Source organism: Nothoprocta perdicaria, unplaced genomic scaffold (genome assembly GCF_003342845.1).
Source record: "Nothoprocta perdicaria isolate Ctin4 unplaced genomic scaffold, notPer1 scaffold_487, whole genome shotgun sequence".
NCBI classification, from domain to species: Eukaryota; Metazoa; Chordata; class Aves; order Tinamiformes; family Tinamidae; genus Nothoprocta; species Nothoprocta perdicaria.
In genome coordinates this window covers 108,881-134,416 of record NW_020455740.1, presented here as the reverse complement: position 1 = coordinate 134,416, position 25,536 = coordinate 108,881, and the positions used below count along the sequence as shown (strand labels likewise).

The window sequence follows — 25,536 nt, the reverse complement described above, 5'->3', positions numbered from 1 at the left end:
TAAGCCCTCTAAGTGCTCAGAGAGCACTCGGAGCACTCTGAGACAGTGCGGGGCGACGCAGCTAGGAAGGGTCTGGTGGTTTTGCCCAGCCGTAACCCAGCGGAGGGAGGGAGGGAGGGAGGGAGGGGAAACCGGCCCTCCGAGCCCGGCCCCGGGTGGCTGGCCCTGCCAGCCCGGGTGGCTCCGCTCAGGACGCACCAAGGGTCACGGTCATCATCCTAAGACTAGAAAATACCTTTCCACACATGGAACGAGCAGGAATACAACTACTCATGATGTTAGGAAACAACAACAATAAAAAGCAACAGCTTATGAACGTTTGCTGTTGAATATATGAAAACAAACGAGTAAAGAGGCACAGCAAGAGCAGTGCTGAGGCAGTGACCGACCTGCCGCCTGATTTCCTCTTTGATGCTCTCCTGCGTCTCGGGAAGCGCCGGCATCGTGGCCATGTTGGACCAGCGCAGAGGCTTCGTCACTGGCTTTAGGGAGACGTCCCCGAAGAACTCTTGGACGTGTGTAAAGAACACGTACAGGACCCGGTTGCTGATCTGCCAAGGCAAAACACCAGCTGAGACGGCGGCTCCTTACACAGCCCTGCGAGCGCTGCGGGTCGCGGCCCACGAGCGCCTCTTCCCCCGGAAGGGAAAGGGCCAGAAGGAGGCACCTCTCCGAGCAGTGCCCACGTTTTAGCTCCACCAGGCACACTGAACTTGGTTGTAACCAGCATTCCAAATAAATCACCACATATTCATCCGTTAGCTGTCTTTGTTGTTGTCCTATAGCATCACCACCGATGTGCTGAGGTCACTGTAAGCTACAAAACACGACTGCACCCGCGTTGCTCTACATTAACTGGTGCCTGTTCTGGTAGCCAGGAAGGGCTGGGCAGAGCGAGAGCAATGTCCAGCCCTCCTGCCAGCCCTCCGCACCCAAGCTGTTAACTAGAAAGCAGAGCTTGAGAGGCAAGCCCGGCACTAGGTTTCTGTTGTGCGCAGGACTAGTTCTGACCCCTGCTTAAATCAGAGCTTTCCAAGCCGTCTGTTGAGAACGGGCTCTGGGAAACCAGAGCTGCAGGCGGAGCRCGAGGCTGGCGGGTGCGTGGGCGCTCGCGGCGCGGGGTCCCTCCGGCAGCGGGGCAGCACCGCGGGCTTTGGCAGCGCACACGGACACACGGGGCTGCTGGCACCGCTGGCAGCCGAAGGCGCCGTGAAACCACCGCTGCTCGCAGCAATAGCGACACCCCGGCGGCCCCACGCGCGGTGCTTTGGCGRGCAAGCTGCGCTCGGAGCCCACGGCGTCGGCCCAACGTTACGCAAGCTCTGGCTCGGAAAGCTTCATTCCCCTTCGCCACTGCTCTAAGCTCCCAAGGAGTAAAGAGAAGCTGGCATTTAGCTTGATCTTGCAGGACAAAATGGTTTACGCCTCTATACACCTATATGCCGGTGTCCCTGGGACTGAAGTTCTGCTCTGGCACTTGCTGCGCGCTGCACGTACCTGGACAGTGGGGCTGAGCACGATGGAGATATTCTGGATGTTCATTTTGGTTTCCAGTTCTTTTGCAATAACGTGATCCATGTGCACGATCAACCAGGAAATGAGGAGATGGTTGCACTCGGGCAACTCCTTGAGCAGCCTCTGGCACTCCTGCACCTTCTCGGCCTCTGTGCTCTTTGCGCAGGCGTCCTCGAAGCGGGGCATGAGCTCTTTGGTTAGCAGGTTTTCGGGCAGCTCTCGGAGGTACTGCTTCAGCAAGCTGGCCACTGTGTTGGGCTCGTATTCTTCCAGGTTGGGAGATTCCTCTCGGTCGTAGGCGGCCTTTAGCTCATCAACTTTTGACTTTATACCTTAAAAACACACAGATAAGGAGTTAAGAGACATCTTGCACTGTAAATAAGTAATAATTATACAATACGGSGAGAGTGGGGAGGGGAATATAAGATCAGCCATGTATCTACATTCAGCTTGAGGTTGTTCAATCATAGGGCCCAACCTCAGCCAGGAAATATTTTCTTATCAACACAAACATTGTGCCACAAGTTCCACGTATGGCAGCCCTGTGTTGCCAAAACCAAAGCAGACATTTTATTCTCCAGGTTTCCAGCTGGCTCTCCCCTGGAGAAGCTTCACCTAAGACTCTTCATTCGAGGTAAGACACTTGCCAAGTCACTTAACTGCAAGCTGATTCGATAGCTGGCTGACATCTCGCAGGGGTCAGTAATCAGAAAACGTTTCTTAAAGCTCGGCTGGCCACTCAAGCTGCACTCGCTCAGGGTGCTTGCCCGCTTGGCCAGGTGCGAGGAGCAGAACCGCCCGCAGCGCTGGAGCCCAGGAGAGCGAGCGGGATTCGGGGAGCTGCCCCGAGGAGGCTGCACAAGCCGCTCACCCAGCCCGGCGCTCGTCCCTTTGGGCCCTCGGCTTAGCAGTTCCGCGCACACCAGAGGGTGCTGTTGCCCTGCAGAATGCCCAGGGAGCCCCAACAGGAAAACCAAACAAACCCTCCCCAGGAATGCCTGCAGCCCCAATCCCTGCAGCCCCGCTCAGGATACRGGCAGCCCAGCCTCCTCCCGGGCACCACTGAGCAGCTCCCCTGTGTGCAAAGGGCAGCCAGGCCACTGGCGAGCGCGGCCGCAGCGGCCTCCGACACTGCCCAAGCCGCCCTGCGCACGGAAGGCCACTTGGTGACGTGTTCGGTGGTTCTCCCCAGCCTGCTGCTCTTCCCAGCTCTGGCTCCYTGAGCGGGCGCAGGGGCGCGCCGACCAACGTGCTTACAGATGGCGCTCCCAGCCCAAGAGCTGCTGGGCTCGACTTGACTAAGCCTGTGGCTTTGTAAGCGCACGGCTGTCTTATGCAAGCTGGTGTTACACAACTGCCACAGCTGATCATCCCGGGGCTGCTGGGCTCACACACTGAAGCTTGGGCTTTCTGCCCTCTATTTCATTTGCTCAACGACTGTTTTAAGAAGGGAACTGGGCAGTGGAAGGGGTTGGAAAAACAGCTTGGTGGGAAACTTCATAAATAAGTGGTTATTTCCCAGCTTTGCCTTGCCCATCACCCACCACCATGTGGCTACCACAGAAGATACAAGCGGCCACCCCCGCCCTTCACCCACAGCCACCCTCCTACCACAAAAGGCTGAAACAACAGACACATGTTAACAACAAAAAGTACCCCCATATTAGCAGCTTCTCTGCAACTGAGGACTCATGGATTTGCTTAACTGCAGCTACTTGCTTCCRTTGCCAGTAATTAACATTAACGCAGCTCTACGGGGCCGTATGCGTGCGAAACGACAAAGCAGGAGGAAAGTTGAAAGGAAGCAAAGGAGCGGCCGGCGCCTCGGCGAGCCGGGCGTACCTGACACTCTGTAGATGCCCTCGCACTTCATGCCGTACTTCTCGACGTAATCCACGCACTCGCGGAAGACGGCGGGCAGGCGGATGCCGTCGCACATCATGGTCCTGTCGGCCGCGTCGGGCAGCGGGACGCCGAACACGGGCCGGTGCCGCGGCACGTCCGCCGCGGGCGCCTCCGCCTCCTGCAGCGGCTTCTTCTTTTTCTTCTTCTCTTTCCACTGTTTCACCACGTCCGCGGCAGTCAAGTCTTTCGACTTCTTCTCTTTGTGTTTGTCTTCCTTGTGTTTTTCATCTTTGGGTTTCTCTTTGATTTTAAAATCCTTCTCCTTTTTCTTGGAAAAGCTGGGTTTCTTGAAGACGTGTATGCCCTTGGACCGCTTCAGCTTGGAAGGACTTTCAGCTTCATCCCCCGAGCTGTCCTCTTGAAAGGCAGCGTAGCCTTCCGCTGTTAGGCAGAGGAGGGACAGACGTGAGTTTATTTAGCTCATCTATAGTTTGAAATCAGGAGAAAAAAGCAGGAGAAAGAAAAGAAGCAACATGGATTAAACACAGAACCTGGCCAAGTCTCCAGAAGGTTCTTGTGCTACACACTTCAGTGGACAAGGATTAGTGCAAAGCTGCATATTCACATCAAAAATACACACCTCCTGAATGAGCTGAACATGTTAATACTTTATATACTTACTCATGATGACAATGTCCATCTCATGGGCTATTTTCCCATTTAATAGTCAAGGAAAGGGGAAATAAAAACAACTGTCTGGCAACTTCAATGCTCCTGTAATCAACAGTATAAGAATCGCTGTTAAAGATCATCTACTACAAGCACCACATCCCTAACACCACAGCAGTAAGAACAAACTATATTTCAGACCCTTAATTGCCCGATAGCTTTCCAAAACGATACAAATTCTTAGATAAACACGAAGTTAATAAAGTTTCACCCTCAAATAAAAATATCAGAAAGGAGAGAAGAGTCCAAGCRAACTTACTTTTCCATGAGGGGACAAGACAACTCCAGCAAGGGCAGCACCTGCCCACAAAGCCGTCTGTGTGTCCCAAAGAGCCCCAAGGAGGCCGGGGCTGCAGGAACCTTCAGCTGCAGAGCAGCAAGTGCTGCCTGCGACGCGCAGCGCTGCCTTTACCACCTACACCTCTGCGGGCAGCCCCGCCTGCGCCTCGGGCGCCAACAAGGCCACCTCGCAAGGTGGATTAGAGAARCGCAGGCAGTGCGAAGCCGGGCAGGAAGCTCCCCAGCTTGCAGGGCGAGCAGCGGCGGTTGTGCCCGCAGTGCTCCCCAAGGGAGCGAGCGCAGCCCCGCGCAGCGCAGGGCTCACGTCGGGCGCGCGCTGCCCAGGCCCCCGAGCCCGCAGCTAACGGCTTCCTGATGCCCTCGAGGTGCAGAGCCCCTCGTGCTCCTCCCTTGCTGGACACCAGGGCTGAGGGAAGCAGCGAGGGGTCRTTTCTTAGCCAAGTGTTCGGGGGGTAGAAAATGAGCTCGTGACTTAGGGAAAGCTTAAGGGAAAGCATCAAGGAGGAGGCGCTCGGCTGCAGTTCTTACAGGAGACAGAGCTTGGGTCAAAGCAACCAGGGCACGTTTGAAGCTGTCTCMTGGCTTTCCAGGTCTGGAATACACTAAGAGGTGGAGTGTTTCTAAGCTTTAGTTCAGCTAATATTGAAAATTTCAGCAAATATTGAAGCTTCCTTGTCAGCTTTGTCGAAGGTACCTTTTAACAGCTTGCATTTAATAGAAAAGTGGGAAAATGTGGAAGGTATCTTTAAACAGCTTGCATTTAATAGAAATGTGTGAAAATGTGAAATTGCATAAAATAATTACAGTCATTTGACTGGTTCACCTTTCCAATCCTGGATTCTTCCCTAAAATTGCCAGACATATGTACTTTTCAGGGAAAAATGGAGATTTCAGCATTCCTCCTGCCCAAATGAATCCTTAATATAAAAATGCAAATTTTAACTCAAGACCAAGCAGCAGTCAGGTCTCTGCTCTCCCAGTTTACTGGGATGCTGTTTTTATGACCTAAAATTGCAAATAGGTACAGAAACCTCCAGCCAAGTATAAATTAGGGATTCACACCTCATTCTGACATGGAAAAACACTGCCAATGCCCCATCTACAGGGCAAAAAAAGTGAATTTTACCCTTGTGCTTTGAGGGCCCAAGAGGAGTCTGGCACTGGGAGAGTTCACAGATGCAGTTCCTGAACCAAAAGCTTCAGCAGACAGAGCGCAGCCACCGTGTCCTCACCGCTTCCCCCGCGCASCTTTAACAGCTCCACATCTAACCCCTAAGCCTGACATCCATCTGGTGACCAGAGATTTCTTTTAGAGCAGGCTCAGGATTGTGCCCCGGCCCCCAAACTAACGGAGGGAACATGCCCTAACATGCTCTAACATGCCCCGAACACCCGCAGAAAGGCCCCAGCACAACAGCAACATGCCTGTCCAGGTTTCCTGCACAATTCCGAAGAGCCTGGGCCTGTGATGCTGCTCTCTTTTCTCACAAGGTAATTCACATTAGAGTTCCACTGATCCTCCATTTTCTGCACACGAATTAAATAAAGAAAATAAGTAAATGTTCCTAGCTGCACAATGAACCCATCCTGCCCATCAAGCTCAGAAACAAAGCAAGTAAAAAAAGCACAACGCAGACTCCTGGCCCAAAGCTGAGCTCCCACAGAAACACTGCTGWGTGGAAGCGCTTTCCTCTTTAAGCACTTTCCATAACCTTCATTTTCTATAAGAATCTGCCTGTTTCATGACTTTATCGACACGTAATTACCGACAGGAGGTGAAGCTTGTATCTATTTTTTTGAAATCCCTTGCTCTGGTTGTAGTCTCACATAAACCACTGCTGACTCCAAAAACCTGCCTCGCTCCCCCGGGGCTGTGTTGCAAACAGGGACATGAGTTTCAGAACCAAGGGAAGGATCCGAGTTAAAACTAKTTCAGGCAAGAAAGAGAGTAACCCAGACAAGACTCCTAGTCCAACTCACTCCGCACCCCAAAACTCGTGCTGTTGCTGAGGGAATAAAAATGAGGCCTCCTGAAACTGCTTCAGCAGCTGATACCACACGTGAAAACCAATCGTTTCATTTCATACTATTCCCACCAGATTTTTAGCRTGTTGTTTAAGTTTTCCCCGAATAACTGCTTTATGGTATTAGGTTACTACTATTAGCATGAAAAACATCAAATCCACATAAGAAAAGAGGATCCCTTGGCTAGCCTATAAAAAAAGGCTTCCTTACCATCCATAATGATGCYGATGCCAAGAGTACATTATTCACACAAATTAGATTTACCTAAAATACTGACCTGAGAAACTCTGGAGTATTTATGGTTCCCTCTCTGCACACCCTGCCTCCCAGCACCTTTGAAGTCCATATTTCAAGTATTACCAACTATCCAACAAAGACCTTTGCAGTGTTAAAGTTGCATTAAATTTTAGGGAAGTTCGGATGACATGGTTGTTAATTTGCTAACATTTTAAATTCAACAAACATTCTGTTATAATTTAACACAATCAGTTGATTTTTTCTCAGGAAACCTTCAAAATGATCTCCTTAAACCCCACATTACCCAACTGCAGCTGTTTGTGACCCCCTACGTGTGGCCACAGAGGCTGCTGGTGAAAAGAAACAACCTGAACACGTGGCACCATTTAAAAGATGGGATAAACTGAAGATAAACAGAAGTAAAGGAGGAATAACAAACGGCAAAGTGGGAAGGAGAGCTCTTAAAAGTTASCCATGTCAAGCAACTCTTGTTCATTTATATAGGTAAAATGTTTGCTTGGGATGTGTATTTACAGGACTGACCACGTTTAGATGGCACAGGAGGATACTGAAAGCTTCGGATSTAACTTACTCTTGTGGCAGTTATATGGCATACCTAATAGACGCCAGGAACACAGTTCTTACACTACAGCTGCAGGAAACAATTTGATTCCTCCTACAGTTTGCATTTTCTTCTTTTTGATGATTTTCTTCCTATCTTTAAAGCTTCTTCTAGGTAAATAAAATTGCTTTTTTTTAATCTTCCCTAAGATGTGTCACGATCTCATGAGGAAGCAAGCAGCCGCAGTGCTAATGTGCAGAGCAGCACACGTGCTTGCTGAAGAGGCATCTTCCTCTCAAGCTTCAGCTAGGCCACCCCTACAGCACACACAATTGCAGCACAAAGCAAGCCGTGCCATGGAAAATGCTGACCTCTAAGAGCACTAAATTTAGAGGCATCTTAGCCAAAGTTATAACAAAAAGCTGATTTGCAAAGAGGAGGGAAAAAGAGAAAAAAAGACAACTAATGGCAAGTATCCCTCCAATGAATCCAAAAATTCCATCCTCAGTCAAATCAATCTACTATTCTGTATTAATGGTATTTACAAGAGAAAAAAATGAGAATTGCATTTGCTTAAAACCATTAGTTTAAACTCACATAGGTCTTAACTGAAGGTTAAAGCATTTCTGAGTTATGGTAACCACTAGACAGTCTTTTAACAGGATTCCTTCTGCACTGGGGTAGAATCAACATAGTTCTTGGAGTCCAGGATTGATTAATTATAGTGCAGCAGCAGCAACAAATGTCTAAAGAGCAATTATTTAATTAAATATGTGCATGCATATTACAAATAGTCTCCATTTGATATTCTGGCTTGCTAGAATGCATTATCATATCTTCTTATTTTTGATCTTCCAAATTTCACACATAGAGGGTAGCAAGACATAACGGCATCCAGAACATCCAACCTTCAGATATGTAGGAACTATAGAACATTATTTTGAAATTTTATTAAAACAAACAGCAGAAGGAAGCAGCACAGCCATTCAGCCTGTGATGTTTAGGTCTCACAGACTTGAGACAGTTAGAAGCTTTCTGATAGCAAGAACACTTTGTATTGTCTCGTGTTCCTGAGAACTTTGTTTTTTCAGAAGATATAGGAAGACTATATTGAATAAAAACTATTTCATATCTTCATAGGCTAGAAATAAGATTTCTCTTTTGTGGTTTTGGATGAGGGTGGTTATATTTTGCTGAAATGAAAATGYAAATATTAGGCACTGATACGCTGACAAAAAATGGCTTCTATAGTCCAAGCTTTACTTGCCTCCTCATTTTACATTTAGCCTGTCATTCCTTGCAGTTTAGATATTGACAATGGCTTGCACATTTTTGGACTCTACACTGTTACTTACTGCTCTGCTGGAGGAAACTTGATGGTTATACTGACCCAAGAAAGTAAAGGGTGTGTGTGGGGGTGGGGGGAACCACACAGATTTTGCTTGTCCTCAAGCAACTAATGATGCAGGGTGCACATGAAAACTTGAGATGGCAGACAATAACATACTGTATGAGGGCAGGACTTAAAGGAAAAGCATTAACATTTATTACGAAAACTTTATAATGACAAAGTATAAAAATAAAGTCACACTTCCAGTTTTATTTTAGTTAGTTTCCCAGCTATAATAATCAGTCTTTATTTGGGAATACACTTGGATATCTCTATTGACACGAGCAGATAATGGGATGAGAACTCCATGCCAGGCAATTGCTCAAGACTATTTAAGACTTTGGATAAGCATATTTKTTTGTAAGTCTGGGCATGGGCTTGGCACCTGTACCTGAGAAACAAAAACCATTTTCTTATTTATGGTTTTTGGAAGAGGAACAGGTATTAGAACAAAGAGGAACAAAGAGGAACAGGAGGAACAAAGCCTGTTTGTGGCAAGCTTACTTCTTTCACACCTAACAGGTAAAAAGAGCATTGAAATTCAATGTGGGTTTAACAGCAGATGAGATAGCATTCAGGAAAATGTGAGTGCCAGAGAAATTGTAAGCATGAAATATGAGAAACTGCCAACTTACTTCTCTTTTCCTTTTTCTTAAATTTTCCTTTCTTCTTCCCGTGCTCCTTCTCATCATCAGACACGATATCTGGAGGCTCATGCAAGCTGTCATGCGGTGGCGAGGGTTCACCAGTGCGGTACAACCCCGGGAATTTGGTGGGGCTGATTTCTTCAGAGCTGGGCGTACGAGCAAGACCCCCACTGTGCTCTACCCGCCGGTGTTCGCTGGGGCTGCTCGTGGGAGGCAGGAAGCACTCAGTCATTCTGATTTCCTGGTAGCAGAGAGAAAACTGCTGCTACCTGTCCATCACACCTGCAGCAGGGGGAAAACAAATAAATAAGAACAATCAGAATTTAAACTATCGAGTGTTAGAGCACTTTGCCTAGAGCTCTAGCCCGAAAACAAAAGAGCAACTCATTCCACACTGAAGAGTCCCACTGACGTGGAATCTGCTTGTTACACCATGTACTAGGCTTAGTGTTTGCAGAATCTGTCCACTACCTCCAAAGCTAATCTTGCAATATGAACACATCAAGGGAACTGTCAATTTTAAACCCTCTATACTGTTTAAAACACTACATATTAAATATTAGAATGTTTCACATGTAAAATAACTCTTCTAAAATTAATTAATTTGTATACTGATTATTAATACTTTTTATAAAAACCAACTTTTTCTTAAAAACTAAGAGGTCAGAATCATASAATGGTTGAGGTTGGAAGGGACCTCCAGAGATCATCTACTCCAACCTTCCTGCTTCAGCAGGGACACCCAGAGCACGGGACACAGGGCGGGATCCGGGCGGGTTTGGAAGATCTCCAGAGAAGGAGACTCCACAACCTCCCTGGACAGCCTGTGCCAGGGCTCGGTCATGCTCACAGGAAAGAAGTTCCTCCTCATACAGAGACAGAACTTGTGTTTCAACTTGGACCGGTTGCCCCTTGTCCTCTCACTGGCTACAACTAAGAAAAGTTTGGTCCTTACATTCTCCCTGCAGGTATTTGTACATGTTGGTTAGATCCCCTCTCAACCTTCTCTTCTCCATGCTGAACAGGCCCAGCTCACTCAGTCTTTCTTCATAAGACAGATAGTCCAGTCCCTTAATCATCTTTGTTGCTCTCCGCTGGACCCTCTCTAGAAGATATATGTCCCTCTTGTGCTGGGAAGCCCACACCTGCACCCCATACTCCAGATGCAGCCTCACCAGAGCTGAGTAGAGGGGCAGGATCCCCTCCTTGACCTGCTGGCACCAGCAGGCAAACAAAACATTAACTTTTCCAAGTAAAATAGGCTATTCTCAAAGCTTGAAGTGAGCACTGCATTTAATGCAAAGCTCGTGTTCCCAGGCATATTTTACAGATGCAAATAAGGACTTGCCTAGCCTGTTGCAGTAAGAAAAGAAGAAACCTAAAGTGAAATTCATCTTCTCTTCATGGTAAGGCAAGCTGAAGAAGGTAGAAAATGAATGGTCAGGTTTTCTGCATACAACAAGCACAACTTAACATTTCAAAAGACTCTACTAGGCCAGTTGCAGCAAGATGCAGGTATGTTTTTCACAATGGAGCTATGGCCAAAAAAAAAAAAAAAAAAAAAAAANACCACCTCAGAGGAAACCAGTGTAAGAAAGCCAAAGAAAGCCAAATTATAACTTCCCAGCAACAGAGCTTCTCAGCTTTCCCAGCACAGATAAATGTCTGAATTTCTACCAGCACAGATTTGCCATAAGGGACTTCATAAGGGACCTATGGAAAAAAGCTTTGCTGAACTTGGCTTCCTCTGTCTACACAGTCACTCAGATGGGAGCCTTCTTTCAAAGGAAGGAACAGAGACAAAAATAGAGCAAACGACAGGAAAAGAAAAAGCCATCTTCACACCCACTGGCATACTTAGGTGACAGCTCGCCTTGGTTACGTGGTAAATTTAACCCAGCTCAGGCCCATGCTGCTGCAGCAAGGAACCTGAGCAAGTGGAAGGCAAACACAGGAGAAAATAACCTGTTTGCTCACTGGAAGCTGGCGCGGCTCTGTGACCTGTCCCACTCGGGAGGCACACGGCTCGGGACAGCCATGAGGAGCGCTGGTCAGGATGAGGGGCACCGCGTGGCAGACTTGATGTGACCAAGGGCAAAAACCACAGGAAACCTATTTCTGCAAGAACTGCTGTGGCAGAAATACATGCACATATAACAGCTCTGGCTTCCAAACTTCCCTATCGACTGTGTAGTCCTCAAGTCCTCGCTAAGCTAAATGCACTCAGCCAGTGCCTTGTGTGCTCAAGCAATGCATTTTTAATAAAAATGCCACATGGCTAAAGATTCAGGCTCAGGGAGATCAAAGGGGGTCAAAAGCTTCAATCGAGAGACACATTCAAGACTGCCAATGACACTACCTAGMAATGCCCTTGCATCTTATCTGAGCATCTGAATGGCCTCCAAAATTACTTCCCAACATCTATTTTCATTCAGTCCCTTCTACAGATCAAACATCACCCTCAAAATCTACCTAAAGCTGTAAAACTGTACAGGGTATTTGAACAGTAATTCATGGAATTAAAAATACTTCATATGAACATTTTCTAAGAACAGGATGGGCCACACCTGTAAGTCAGTCTATGGGTGAGCAAGACGAGTAAGGAAAAGAGAGGGAAAGGCCATGTCATTGTAAAGGCAAATAAACGTCACCCTGGAAAATGAGAAACTACATCCTTTGCCTCTTCCAGAGCCGCTGGGACGAGGCCAGGCAAATCCCTTACCACATTACACACTGTYCTGTAACTGGGCTTTACTCAGTTACTGAATTCCTGGGATATGATTTGCAGGATACTGAAAAACGTGACACGGATTTGTACTTTCCTAAGTCAATAATTTTAGATTTCTCCCACTTAAGAAGGCTGTTTTAATTTAAAATTATAACTACTGTTGTTCAACTTCAACCCCTCTGTTYCTGTAGGCTGAACACAGTGAAAAATTATTCACATGTATTTGAAACAGTCTCCCACTAGAGAAGATCAATCACAATGTGCTTATGGAAATTAAGTTACTCAAAATTTGAATAGTACACAGATAATCGTATACATGTAAGACAGCGAATGATGAGAAACAAAATACTCATTGTATATATTTTACTTGATTTCTATTCATTCCTTATTCTGACGAAAGTACATAAACTAAGAAAACAACAAAGATGATAATAGGACATATTTGTAAATGGAACAGATTAAGATAGCAGTTGCATTTCATAATTTGTTTATATTACAATTTTAATAAAGATTTTATCATTGTTTTTGGTATGTGTAATTACCTAGACTGTTGAAACAACATCAAGGCTCATCAGCAGAATTAGAGCCTTTGGGCCTACGATTAAAAAACYATCTCTCTACTGTTACTAGTGGATGGTACTACACTATTGCCCCACACATGTGTCCCTTTCCTTGGGCTTTTATCAACACTTGCTGTCAGCAAGGAATGGCAAGAATGACAAAGAGTGGATGCCCTCAACATTTTGAGAAGGAATGTTTCTACCTGGCAGGTTCTTCTGCCAAATTCCAGAGCTTTTCTCCATGTCAGTCTCTCAGACTGGACTCCTTCTTCCCAGCTCATTGCTGTTGCAATCCTGTGTCTCCTCCTTAGCAGGCTCTTTGCTTCAAACCTCTTCCCTTGACTGACAGAGACTGAAGCAGTCACATTTAAGCAATCGGTACTGCCCCATGGTGAAGGCCACAATATTCCCCCTCCTAACACTTGCACACAGAGCGCGCCCCCATCCTCGAGTCCAGAAAGTCTCTCTCAAACTTGCTTTGTGAGATGACTAAATTTGCTACTTGCACCAGCAGGTTTCTGCTGCTCTCTGTGTTTCAAAGTCTTTCCCTCCACTGCTAGGACTCTCAGCTTCTGCCTTGGCCTATTCTCCCTTTTTATCAGCAGTGTGTCACACACAAGACACCACATTCTTCAGCTGCACTGGTCTCTGTGACCAAATTCCTCGCTCTGTCTCCCTCTTCATAGAATCATAGAGTGGTTGGAAGGGACCTCTAGAGATCACCTAGTTCAACCCCCCACCACACACAGGGACACCCAGAGCACAGGGCACAGGGTGGCATCCAGGCGGGTTTGGAAGATCTCCAGAGAAGGAGACTCCACAGCCTCCCTGGGCAGCCTGTGCCAGGGCTCTGGCACCCTCACAGGAAAGAATTTTTTCCTTCTCATCCTTCTCTTCTTCAGGCTGAAMAGGCCCAGCTCTCTCAGCCTTTCCTCACAGGGCAGATGTTCCAGGCTCCTGATCAGTCCTACTTCCTCCTCACTGGATCCTGAACTCCACCAATTCATGATCACTGCAGCCAAGGCTACCCCCTTCCTCCACATCTCCCTCTCTATTTGTTAGTACGAGGTCCAGTAGCCCACGTAGCCCACCTCTCCTTGTTGGCTCCTCTATAGTCTGTGTCAAAAAGTTATCATCAACGCACTGCAGAAACCTCCAGGACTGTTTGTGCCTTGCTGTGTTGTCTTTCCAGCTGACATCAGGGTGGYTGAAGTCCCCCACGAGAACCAAGGGGAACCTGTGACCACAAGGCTACTTCCAGCTGCCTGTAGAAGGCCTCATCAACTTCCTCATCCTGGTCAGGTGGCCTGTAGCAAACACCCACCACAGTGTTTCCCACATTAGCCTGCTCTCTAACCCTTATCCACAAGCTCTCAACTCACTCATCATCCACTCCCAGGTTGAACTCCATACATTCTCTTTCACATAAAGAATAACTCCACCACTTTGCCTTCCCAGCCTGTYCTTCCTAAAAATCGCATAGCCTTCCATGACAGCACTCCAGTTGTGTGAATTWWCCCACCATGTCTCTGTAATTCCGATGAGATCGTGATGCTGGGACCACACACAGATCTCCCAGTTCCTCCTCCTCTTCCTACTCCTCATGTTGTTTATTCAGTTGGCTCCTACTTGGCTACTGCACCTTGCTTAGAATCATAGAATCCTTAAGGTTGGAAGGGACCTCTAGAGATCATCTAGCCCAAATCCCCCAGCACACGCAGGGTCATCTAGAGCATGTGGCACAGGGCTGCATCCAAACCTCTCTGGGCAGCCTGTTCCAGGGCTCTGCCACTCTCGCTGTTAAGAATTTTTTTTCTTAAGTTCCTGTGGAACTTTTGGTGCCCCATTTTGTGGCCGTTTCCTCTAGTTCTATCAGTGGCCACCACTGAAAAAAGGCCGGCCTCATCCTCCTCACTACCTCCCTTGAGGTATTTATACACACCGATTTCCCCCCTCAGCCTTCTCTTCTTCAGGCTGAACAGGCCCAGCTCCCTCAGCCTTTCCTCATAGGGCAGATGTTCCAGTGCTGGACTCTCTCCAGCAGCTCCACATCCCTCTTGTACTGGGGAGCCTAGAACTGGACACAGTCTCCAGATGTGGCTTCACCAGGGCTGAGCAGAGGGGGATGATCACCTCTCTTGATCTGCTAGAGACGCTCTTCTTAATGCACCCCAGGATCCAATGCTTACAGCTCTCCCATTTCTTCCCTTTTGTCCATACCAGTTAGTTATCTGTTCCACTTTCCTACTAGACATCCATCTCCTGCTGCAGTCATCTGATTGTTAACTTCACCTCATCTTCTCACCTTGCCCACACTCCTCTCAGTCTCTCCTCGATATCACAAGTTGTCACCTTCCTTACCTTCCTGTCAAGAGCRGAGTCCTCAGCTCCGTCCCTCAACATTTGATTCTTTTTCCAAAAAAGCCAGGAACGGTGTCGCACAAGCTTGCATGAGCTCCTCTCTGCATGAACCTAACTGTTCTCTTCAGTACCCTCAAAAGGCTGTTCAGGAACATTCATACTGCTCAGCACTGAGCCAAACCTTCAAAATAACTGAATGGGCAAAACAAAAAGCCTTCGCTGACCACCTGAATTGTGACTATTCTTCCACCCCACAACAAAAGTCTAAATTAGAAGAGCTTGTAAACACAGAAAGCAAAAAGCACATACTTAACACAAGAATTCACCCTCACAGTCACCATTAGCCACCAGGTTCACTGACCAAACACAAGAAGGGGATGCAGAGAGGAAGCAAGAGCCTGCAGAATTAACATGGCCAGAATAATGTGGGGTTTTTTAAGTCTCATTCTTAAAAATAGCTGAACTCTTCCCTCAAAAATTTAGCCTTAGCCATGTACTCGACACACACAAATTAATTTTAAACAGCTCAAGTTTGACAAAACTTAAAAAAAAAAAGATACAGAGACATACTCTAGGCAGTCCTAACATACTTAATAAACTTATCACAATGTCATAAAAATTGGCATTAACATCTAGAAAGCAAGGCACACTTTGAAAGACCACAGAGCTCTTTTGAATCCAGTACAGAGGGCTCCATTMTTTCCATTCTGGACGGACATTTTGTGACTTTGCACCTCCTACCCAACTGCAAGCAGCAGCAGCAAGTTACAGCAGGTGACTGCATGCACAGACACCGTTCTGTAAAACGGCTGCGCAGAATGAAAGACACCTGGGATTCCTCTGCAACAGGAACTATGCAAGCCCACAGCAGAGGCCCTGTGGCTGTCCCCAGGGCACCTCATCTCCCCATGGACAGACCACTCAGAAAGGCCATGTGTTACAGTGGGAATGTCCCCAAGGAGTCAGCGAGAAAGGACAAAGGCGGGGGGGAGCATTTGCTCTGCCATCAGAGACTACTCCATGGTAACTACACAAAAATCAAGATGCAGAACACAGTCTTAGGCAGGCAGTCCAAGAACCAAGCATGCATGAGGGAAGTGGAATTAACCTAGTAATCAGCACAGCTCACTGCTGCAAAGTAGTGAACCAGAAGAGAGCAGAACCCAAAATACCATTTGCGGTGTGAAGATGTCAATGTGCTTCAGAAGCGGCTGTAATCTTCCATACAGCTCCCGCAAGGACTAAAAGCATGACTGAGAGAGGAGAAAACTGAGCTGGGAAGAAGCTATTTGCAAGAGCATATAAGTAGCTGCATCTAATTCAGACTAATATTGCTATGCAGTCCTTGAGCCATTACCACCACAGTGCTTCTATGAGAGCAGCACACTGATACGTAAGACCACTCTTAAATCCTCTTATAATTACTGCTGCCTGTCAACCACAGTAACAGCTTAAACAAACAACAAACAACTTCTCTGAGCTTAAAACTAACAAGGAAAACATTTGTTTTACTCATCAAATGATAAATGCGTTGAGGTTTTATTAGTGCAATAAAAAACAACAGTTTATATTGTCTTTTTTTAAAAAGAAATGCTGTTTTCACACTGTATTGAGCAAGTTTAATAAAAATATATTGCTTTTGCTCAGACATTTCTTAAACTGCAACACTGCCTTGTTAGTTCAATTACATGCAGTTAGAGAGCAGAACAACATCTATTTTATTTAACAAGCAGAAAAGAGCAGGTGCCCTTTTCTTTTATAAGGCAACATGGCCATGGAGGTAGAAGGAAATGCATCATGTAGACAGGTAAAGCAAGTTTAAAATTTCACAAGTCAGAGTAATGGCATAAATAGAACATTAAGCTACTCCCTTGTGAGTCACGCACTCTCCATAATTAGCAATAATTAAAGCCTCAAGGATGGCTTTTGCAAGATTTTTTGGATGAAGAGAGTAAAATATAAATTGCAGGGCAAGATTCAGCTCCCAAACTTAAGAGTATTTTACAAGATGTAAGATGCTGGAAGAGCATTAAAACTTACTTTTAAACAAAGTGGGTAACCGTACTGGTTCAAGTCAGGCAGAAACAAGGCACACATTTTTCAGAAACAATTCCAGCAATAGATGCAAAGTAACAGTTAAGTGTGCTAAAGCTAGTATCAAAAATAAGAAATATTCAATAAATAGCAGCACCCAAGTTACTCCATTTTACAAAGGTATTGCAGTTGTTCATTAATGCATTCAATAAGAGATCCAATTTTAAAAAGCAAATAAACTAGCAAGCAAAATAACGCAACATCTTGTGCAGACACAAGGCTGCCCCTGTCCCACCTGGGACTGCCCTGACTGCAAGTGAAGCAAGCCCATGTTGTCACAGGACCTGTTTTTCCCCACCACTCTACAGCTCTGGTGACATACCCAGTTTACATCCAATTGCCTGCTCCAGACAGCTATCTTACAAGAGGAGTTGAGGCATAAATCTTTTTTTATAAGACAGTAAACACAGCCATACACAGAAAATAGACAAACTATGCCATGCCTGGTTCCCATGCTCACTCCCATCCTTGAAGGATATTACTGCAACACCCTTCCCCAGGGATTTCGTTTCAAGATGGTACTTTATATTTTGATCACAAACACACACCTAAGAAGCATTCTGGCAAACTACTAACAAACTAACAGCTAGAAAGACTGTCATTTAATGGTTTTAAATTGCCTGACTCCAGTTAAGTTGCAAGCAGGAGGACTGGACACAGCATCCATGTGTCCTAATTTCCATTCCACAGATCTCACTGCCTCCCAGCCTCAGTACCTCTCCATTAGGCTTTTATTCCCTTTTTCCATTTGGCTTCATGAAGTCCAGTTCTTCCATCATCAAGACCTGTACCTCTTTCCTCTCACAACCTTCTTCTGACTATCCAGATATTCAGGACATTGAATATTGAGATGCTGAGAAAAAAAAAAGTTAATCATATGAGGCCTACTACAGTTCTGAAAAACACCACGCTGTGCAACATTCACTGTACCCATTCTTGTTTAGCCTGGCTTTGGGATGAGTCCTGGTAGGCAATGCTGTCCCTTTTCTCCTCCCCAATTCCCACTGCAACCCTTGTGCCAGCACTAACTTGCACTGCAACAGAACAGTAATTTTCTCTATATACAAGTTCTACACAATTAATATTTCAGAAGGGATCTCTGATTCTTGGTCACCTAAGATCCACATTAGGCCATACATCTGTTGATAATCACATGAATTAATCTAATTTTTATACTCTTACCAGCTGCTGAGCAGAGTCTACTTAATGACAAATTCCTCTTATCACGGAGATTTTAATTATGGCATTAGATGTAATTATCATATGGTCACACTCCAGTCCCTCAAATTAAAATGTGGCCAACTTGAAAGCACCAATCCATTTAGTGCAGTCAGTCAGAAACAAAAAATGAGAAACATCCTTTTCCCCCCCAAAAGTAGGACTGGTTGAGCTGAATGCACTAGAAATTCTATTCAAGAAGCAAGCGAAAAACACCACAGTGTGATGGAAGAGTGGGGGAAAGCAGCAAACAAGCAGAAGGGAAGCCAATGGATTTGCCATCAAGTATCCTACTGGTAATGCGCATTTCTGATACTCTTTCAAAAGCTTCTCCAGATTGAACATGATGGGTCACAAAACAAAGCATCAGAAACTGCTCTTCCCAAGAGGCCAGAACTCTGCAAGGTCAGTCCTGTCACCTGGCTTAAAAGAATCTCTTAGGCTATGTATAGCCTGGCATTTATGTCATTAAAGGCTTTTTTTCCTTTGAAGAGTGGATTAGCTAACACATGCCACACTATTCCAAAAGACACACAAAGGTATTCTGAAGTGTGAAGAGTAAATATTAAGGACACTGTGCAATCTATGTTTTGGCAAGAAATTTGGGACGTGCCTAAGTAATGCAACGTAGCAAACACATCCCGTGGCAAAGCCATGATCTAGCCTGGCACAAGCGAGGGCAGCAGTAAAGACCCAAGAGCACATGCTGAGGCTCCTGGCAGCTGGAACAGCTCGAGCTGTGGCCACCTTCAACAGTCGCTCCGTTTGCCTGCCCCAGCAGAAGCCGGTACTGCAGCATTACCGGCATCTTTCCCTTCCCTGACAATTACAGCAAGACCAGAACATCCCTCTACAAACAAATCTTCATTTTCATTTGTTGGTTTGTGCTTTAAAAGCCATTTGCTAGCTCATACTAACGCACATAACTCAGTACAGATGAAGCCCACCAACTAAGCAGATCTCCTCATCGTGGGGAAGAAAGGCCCGCAGCACACACTGCTCTGCTGCAGTCACACTGGTGCTTTCTAATCCATCACTGAGATGTTGTCTTTCATAACGGATGTCTAAAAAAATCAATGAGGAGCAGCAGGCTTCTTTACTGAAGTGACTGAACTTTGCTCATTTTTTTTTTTTATGCAGTTTTCAAACAGCATTAAGCCTCTTTTTATATAAAGGCATCTCACAGTCTTTTAACTATAAGGTCCATGCTAACAATTTATTTTATGAAAGCCAAAGAAAAACTCATTCTAAAGCATTATGACCTACAGATATCAGCTTTTTTTTCTCTGAAAGCACCAATAATGGTAAACAAGCCTTTACAGTTAAAATTGCAGAAGCTGAATTTCTTGAGATCTACATTCAATTCTTGCCACTAGGTACTGAATGGAGATAAAGAGTAGTATAAATCACAAGCTGTCACTTGATTTGATAATTCCATAACATATGGAGAAACTAAAAACAGCTTTGCTCAGATCGCTTCACAGTGTGATATGTGACACAAACTATCAGTTTCAATGCAAGACCTTTTCAAGTTTAAAACCCATGTGATCCACTGCAACACTGGTGAATAATACCCCAACTCTTAGAGAATCCTTTGTTAATTTAAAATAGATCTTTGGTGATCGTCATTCCACAGGAGCAACAGATCAGTAAAGAAAGACTGATGCAGAAAGACTGGTTATTGTATAACAGATCCTATGAGATTCTTTCTTTCTATGATTATTTAATAATAGCCATAGCCAAAATGGAGATACTGCAGATAAAACACTTGGTGAAGGCAGAAAGTGCAAATGTAACTTTTCTTTAATTATTTTTTCTCAATAACCACAAGTGGTAACTCAGTAATATATAGGAGTTTTTATTAAGTTCCATGTTAACGAAATATTTCTTTTATTGGTGCGAGCTGTATCTAAGTCATTTGAATCTGCTGGCATAGAGGCCAGTGCCTGTCAAACTCAGGATACACAAAGCAAAATTCTCTTTTGCATATGGGCTATGAGCCTGCATACAATAGTAAGGCTCTTGTGTAATCTCTTCTGCCTAGGTGTTTTTCCAGTAACACCAGTGGCAACCCCTCATTAAGACCACACAAAGAACTTAATCTTTATGTAAATTTCTATTTTTTTTTTCACAGAGTTGGGAAATAGTAAATTCTGTTTTCTACCTCTGCTCCAGACTCACTGTATACCCATAAGGAAAATTAATTTAAATATATATAATCCCAGTAGATTATTAATTATGATTAACACTACCACCTCCAAGGCAGAGATGTTGCAAAATTCTGTGTGAACACTGAAAACATTCTCAAATGCAGAGGGCAAGGTGCGGTACCACCCAGCTTCATGTAGCAGCTGCATTTGCTCCATAATATTCCTCTATAGTGAATGGCTAGAAAGGAGGGAATCTGGCCAACAGAGACTTTTTCCAAAGGAAGCACGACAAGGCTACTCAGTTACATTAGGTGCTGAATTTACTCATCTCTCCTTCCAATTTTATTTCCTCTCATCAAGAATGATCTGCATCAGTGAAACATAAGCAGAATTTTATATAGCTTGTTTATCTGATTTGAGGTTGTTAGTTTTTCCTCAAATTAAAGATAATGTAAATAAAAGTGAGTTCTATATCTTGAGTCAGTGTGTGGAATTCTCTTAACTTTCCCAGAGAGAAAAGGAGGCTGGGACTCCACAGTAGGGAAGCTGTCGAAAAGAACTTGGTAATGAGGTTTGGAGAGGAAACATTAAGCTTAGGTATTTTTGGTAGCTATTTAAATTCCTAGCAGAGGGAATAAAACTAAATATGGGTAAAAAGTGTATGATGGGTATTTTGGAAGGATTTGTAGCATCATTTAACAACAGAAGAGCTGAAATAACAACATTACTCCGAAATACACAGAAGTTTGCAATATTTAACTTTGTGCCAATTTACACAAAAAAATGACCTTACAAGGAAATTTGTTATGAGACACCAAATTTGTACAAAACTGTATATATGTCTTTAGAATTTCAAATTAAGTTCATATGCATTTTCCAAATGAAGCTTCAAGCCATCATGTAGCCCAATGCAGCAGCAATTTCTGGCAATCTTAAGGCTTCAAAGCAAAGCACCATTGAAGAAAACACATATCCATAAAGAAATATATCCAGACAAGTCACAAATAGCTCCAGAGAGGGAGATCTCACAACATCTCTAAACATACAACAAATTTCTGGTTTTGAATGGTGATATTCATAATTAAAAGCACATTAAGGATGATCTAAGAGTGTTACGATTGCAATCAGCCATGTAACCAGCCTAAGTCCTATGTTAAAGTTCAAAAAAATGATTACAGAAAAGCACATTAAAACTATAGTTTCTCAACCTTACACGTAACTCCTGTTCTAAGGAATTCGGCATGGTTTTACAGACAACCGAAGTTCCTAAGAAATTCTTAATCCAATTTTTATGGAAAAAAAAAAAGGAAGCTGCAATTCTTTATCATGATAATTCATTTTCCACAGTTAACAGTATTATTATAATATACTGTGGTTTTTTTTTTTAAAGACATTTACCTAGCTCAAACCCTGGCAGTACCACAGCACTACGATCAGTCCCATTAATTTGTTTCTGACAGATGCTGTCTTCCAGCACGAAGCTCTGTTATTCTTCAAAGAAAAGCCCAGTGACCCCACTGAAACTTCTGAAGAGGAAGCAAGCTTGGTACACTGACTTAAGCTAGGCCATACACACAGAAACATGAGAAATCTCATACTAGAGGGGACAAGAACAAAACCCTCCTATATTTTATTTATGTATATGTATATCTACGAATGAACTTGAACGAGTGGTTACTTACAAAGCGCTACTGTAGCTATAAAATAATCACCTTACACCTAAATTTATTTTACCTGCAATAGTTTTCAGTTTAGTTCCAACCTGCACTCTGATTCAGAATTTCAAACCTTACTGCAGCCGACTTACTCCTCACGCTTCCTCCACAGCAGCCATCTGGCCTCTTCCCAMCTCATGCAAGCTGCCATCACTCATCCCTTTCTCTCCTTCAATGCCTCCTGAGACTAAATTAGCCAGTCTAAAAAAAACCTCAACTTCTCGTGAGCAGGAAGAACAGGGAAGGCAGTGCAGCAGAGAGAGATCTGCTGCAATCAGTTCCAAATCTGCCCCTTCTACTGCACTGAAGTAGAGGTCTACACCTTCCCAACAGATGCAATAGTGCATCTCTACGTACATACACGTCGTCGTCTCCAGCTCTGTTCTTAGTGAGAATCATTAAGCCATCCCGTTTCCTCCAGGAAAGACAGTGACCTGAATGGAAGAAAGCCAAGGATGCCTACAGGGTGATACCATTAATTAGCCTGTAACAGTAAGAACTGTAATCTTTCCTTTTAAGAAATCTCACACTGAATTGATTGTTTGAGGTCTGTATTCCTTTCTCCTTCTCCCAGCACTTAAAACAAGAAGACAGATGATTAACAGTAATTATTAGATACATGCCAGTGAGGATGAAGTGACTTATATCACTTCTTTCCATCATTATATCAGATCAATTACCTGATTTAATTCTGCAGATAAAAAAAAATGCAGAATTTGATTATTTAAAACTAAGTATAACATTATCTCTAYGAAACCCTTTTTTGACCGGGGTATATATCGTAGTCATTCATTCAAGCTGTTAAATAGCTCCCCACGTTTATTCAAATGCTGTAACTATTATTGGGTGAGAACTCTTTCTTAAGAAATCACTGTTAGTGGTTATTTTTTATTCAGGATCTTATATCAAGCTGCTCCTGGAAGAAAGCAGGGATTGCTGAAGACGACAAATGCTCATTATCTCTATTTTTGTTTGCTCAGTGTTATCCAAGCTACAGAAGGAAAACAAACAAAATAAACTGTGTCTTTTATTCAAATCTGCCTTATTTACTTACCAAAGCAGTTCACTGCTAGAGGGCAGTGAACTGATTGCTCCTAAGCCTTATTACCATCTCACATTTTGGCATTTAACATCATAAATCAGCCTGACTGGATCACCCCACACCAACAGGTTCCCCAGGTGCACAGCCACCTCCTCCTTGCCAGCAGTCCCCATAGGCTCCTGCCTTACTTACACATTAGGAGAGCAGGGGCTGCTTGGTGCTGCTGCCAGCACCAAGGGCTCTTTCCCTGCACAGTCCCTCCCAGCTTCATCCAAATCTGTGCCGCTGAAGCCTTGCCCAAGCGCTGGGCCACCAAAGCAGGAGGAGGAGCAGAAGGGCAAGACCCTTCCTCTTCTACATGCACCTGTATCCTCACCTTCTGGCCGGGTCACGGCGGGCAGAGACAACTGCTACTTGCACAATAGTCACCTCTTGACACCAGCACATCTAGGAATGCAGCCAAAGTGCCAACAACGCAGATACAGGATCATTCTTTTTCTTTAAGCAATGATTTCCAAACTATGGTGCATGGGTAAGCTGCATGGCTGATGAATTCTTCAGGTGAAAGTCTCAAGCAGGTGCATGGAGAAGCATGGCTTGTCTTCAGGGCAGTGAATGATTCACTGGTTCAAAATACACTCAGATGCCTTAGCTGAGAGGAAAGCTTAGCATGCTATATTAGACACACAGCTAACTGAAGAAATAAGTCATACTGTATTTTGACATTCAAATGCCAGTTACATGACATTTCCTTTAAAGAATGGAAATAAATTTGCACTTGTTCATATTTTTGAAAAGCAGCATTTTTCATATTAAGTGTGAAATACCTTGTCAGAAATAGCACTGTTTACTCAGAAAACATGCAAGTCTTTACTGTAAGAAAGTGAAGATTAAATCATACTGGGGAAGTGCCTAAAAGGTACAGCTGAGATCAGGACCCCAAAGTGTTAGGTGCAGCACTCACACACATCTCTTTTCCTCTAATGACACATACAGAATTAAGCAGTACAGCTTCAAAGCAGGAATGCAGATAATGCAACACAAAGACAATCTATTCCAGTATGGAATCAGACATACAGGAAAAGAAATAAGCAATGCTAGGCTAGAAATCTTTTTACCCGTGTAAATCACAATGAGGTTCTACGAGTAATAATATTTTTTAAAAAGGGGGAAAAAAATCAAGAAGCCTCTCCAAAACAAAACCCCAAAGTAAAAGTAAGCACTAAATTAAGGCAGAATGGTGCCAGACTTGAAGGTGAATTATGAAAACTTTGAGGTATCTATTCCTTTGTTGTATCATTTATCAGAAGCTGCAGGCAACATTTCAAATTACATCAAAAATGAAGTCAAACATATTCTTTAAAACTTGCTAATAAATTCATATCCATCTGCAATCATGCCAAGCATAGCCTTAATATCATCTTGAATTACCCTGCATTACAGCAATGTTAAACATTCATGAGAGTAAGTACTTCAAGAGCTTTCCAGGTGAGAAATAGGTATGAGTGCGCAAATATTGATGTTTTGCTGCACTAGAAAAGATTGAACACACCCTTCTGTTCCATGCAACTAGTCAAAACCCCTTGGCCTGTTATTTGTGATTATTATTCTTCATTAAAATTGTCCTTAGGAACRGTGGGAAACAAACTGGAACCCAACCATTCTCAGGTGCGGACACCTCTGACTTATCACTGCAGTTTCCTGCTGTTTTCAGCATGCTCTGTCTTAACGCACATAAGCACTTACAAGAAGGCCTGCGTTTTGATTCATGTATCACGCACCGGCAACAGGATGCGCACRCTTTCTAACCCGCACGGCCAGGCAGCAACCACAGCGGGCGTGCAGAGGCTTGCTAAGCGTGCTGGGCGCAACGCTGCAGCGCTGTGCACGGCGGCTACCGCTCTCCGCTTCTAAAGGCGCAACTTCCAGGTGAAGATAAACCGCGAGGATCATTGTGGATACCAGCAACCAAGGCCACAACGCAGCGCACCTCCAGCCTCAGCCCGGGTGTCAGCCACGCCGACACGTGCTGSGAAGCGCAAGCTGGCCCAGCACCGGAGCAGGCGGGGGGACACCCCGAGCAGCGCCGCGGGGGCTCGGGGGGCGCCGCCGGGACGCGCGGCCCCGCTCCTCGGGGGGCTCGCTCGCCGCCAGGCCCCGCACGGCCCCGGCGGGAAGCCCGAGCCGCGGAGCCGCCGCGCTCCCTCGCCCCCGGCCGTTAGGGGAGGAGCCCCCGCCGCCCCTCCCCCCCGCAGCCGTTGGGGGCTCGCGGCCGCCCCTCCCCCCCGCAGCCGCTGACCGTTACTCGGTCACGCAGCGGCCCGGAAGCGGCTCCCTGCTCGCCCTTCACTGGGAGGCGCGGGCGGCCGTGGCGGGCACTGACCGTCGGGGTCCGCTCGCCGGCGGGCGGGTCGCGTC

At 45.1% G+C, this 25,536-nt stretch overlaps 1 protein-coding gene across 2 annotated transcripts in view; it reads right to left on the bottom strand.

The window, feature by feature from the left end:
* The window catches only part of RALBP1 (ralA binding protein 1), a 29,367-nt gene extending 3,831 nt beyond the window's left edge, over positions 1-25,536 (bottom strand). The window contains exons 1-5 of one of the 2 annotated variants that reach the window (XM_026047283.1): positions 25,502-25,536; positions 9,239-9,532; positions 3,358-3,801; positions 1,498-1,847; positions 390-551 (exon numbers count right to left, since the gene is read on the bottom strand). In XM_026047283.1, the coding sequence (XP_025903068.1) occupies positions 390-551; positions 1,498-1,847; positions 3,358-3,801; positions 9,239-9,482 (1,200 nt within the window). In that variant the 5' untranslated portion in view covers positions 9,483-9,532; positions 25,502-25,536. Of the gene's footprint in view, positions 1-389; positions 552-1,497; positions 1,848-3,357; positions 3,802-4,041; positions 4,106-9,238; positions 9,533-25,501 lie in introns of those variants that run through there. The other variant, XM_026047284.1, reaches the window with a different exon arrangement.